The following is a 1,727-nucleotide window of genomic DNA, read 5'->3' as shown; positions in this document are numbered from 1 at the left end:
CTATAAATGATGATTTTGATTCATGCGTTAATGACGAACTACGAGTGTCCCATCGCCCTAGTAGACATCGCAAACCTCCTAGTTGGTTGCACGATTATGAGACAGATTTTTAATTATCTCTGTAGTACGCATGTAAAAAGAAATTCTTAGGAAGCTTATATAGTTTTTATGTTTGTATATTTTTGTAGTGATGGCTAAGACTAAGACGGCCACAAGAAAAGAATATCGGCGGTGTCCAATGTGTTGGAATCTGCAAAGACAGAGGACGAATTTATGAGGAACATTATGGTGTGTGCCATGAGGCTGTTTGAATGCCCAATATGTGATTTCACCAACATTACAGAACTTAATGTAAAGAGACACATTAAAAGATGTCACCCTGGATTAGGACCTAATGATGAACTTATTAAACTGGGCCCAAAAGAACAAAATAAGGAGAAGGCAGGTTGCTCGTTTGGTGAAGAAAACAAAGGTGAAGAAAGCGCAAATGAAGATTGGTTACACCAGGACCTTTGTGGAGTTATAGGCGAGATATCCTCTGCCAACTCATCGAGTAGTAACTCAAGTGATGAAAATGAAGAAGATGATATTGATGAGCAGAAGGAGAAACAAGATTCAGAAGGCAATTTGTTAGAAGGAAGACTTTTCCGTAAGAAGACCCAACCGACTTTGCCATTCACAAGAAAAAGACCAAGTTTGGAGAAGATCCCTGTTCCAAAGAAGATAACTTGTATGGATTTTTCCATCCAGGTTGATATAGAACCAGCAGTCACTCCCGTAGAAAGTAACAGAGTTGATGCTTACACACAGACATCCCCAAAAAAGAGAGAAGTTGTGACCAAAACGATAAGAAAGTATCGTGAAGGAGAGGCAGACATCAGGGTTGTCACAAAGGAAAGATTATTTTACAAGTGACATATTCAAGTAACTTAATTGAAACTTACACTTAACACAGATAGTGTTCATTAGTTTGTTGGTTATCTTTATTGCTGTTCTTGTTTTGTTGATTTTTTGGTTAGTAATATAAATACAGTTTTGTCGTTAGAAAAAAAACCACAAGATAAATAAATAGAAAAAAAAAATAGTAAGTTGATATATTGATTTTGCATGCGGGACGAATGTCAGCGGAGGCGTGGGTAGTGTAATATTTCGGAAATTTATATTGTAATTATTCGGGTTCGGTGATTAGGATGTGAACGTAAACATCCGCCTTAAAAAGTATATAAAGCCTGAATCGCAGTATCAAGCATTCATTCCAGTGTAAGCTGTGGAGAGTACAAGATGTGTGTGAACAGACAGCAATATAAGTAAGTGAGGCTATAACGTCAGCTTACAGAAGAAGTCGACCTAATAAAATAAAGGTCTAGTCTACCAGAAAAGTAATAAATAAAGGCTGTTGTGTTTTTCGAGTGGCAAGCCACTCAGAGGCTAACCAGCGACGGAGGTTAGCCACCACACTTGTTATTAAGCTTGTTGACCCGTCTGGCAACCAGGCTGTTGTGTACAGTGTGTCTGCCTGAATAAGGCTAGCAGTGTGCACAGCAGTTGAAGGGCTGTCACTTGTACTGACTGTGTCCTGAATAAGGCTGCAGTACAAGCGTCAGTCCGAGGTTGGCCAGTGTAAGGGATAGCCTACCGACTGTCATTTTCTTAATCATCTGTAATTATTTGATTTACTGTTCAATATTAACGTGATTATTAACCTAGATAAGGTTGGCCATTTATTT

General features: G+C 38.6%; 1 protein-coding gene across 1 annotated transcript; it reads left to right on the top strand.

Annotated features, from left to right (window-relative positions):
- The first annotated feature begins 285 nt into the window (after positions 1-285).
- LOC134249073 (uncharacterized) lies at positions 286-915 on the top strand. The gene has a single exon (XM_062731435.1). It carries the CDS (start codon positions 286-288, stop codon positions 913-915), a length of 630 nt encoding a protein of 209 aa, XP_062587419.1.
- Positions 916-1,727: the final 812 nt, after the last annotated feature.

This window comes from Saccostrea cucullata, unplaced genomic scaffold, assembly GCF_032062105.1.
Source record: "Saccostrea cucullata isolate Sc308-1 unplaced genomic scaffold, CSIRO_AGI_Scuc_v1 ctg1777, whole genome shotgun sequence".
Classification (NCBI taxonomy): Eukaryota; Metazoa; Mollusca; class Bivalvia; order Ostreida; family Ostreidae; genus Saccostrea; species Saccostrea cuccullata.
This window is presented reverse-complemented; position numbering and strand designations above follow the sequence as displayed.

Coding starts and splice junctions, on each gene's coding strand:
- LOC134249073 (XM_062731435.1), top strand. CDS start 286: ATGGTGTGTGCCATGAGGCTGTTTGAATGCCCAATATGTGATTTCACC.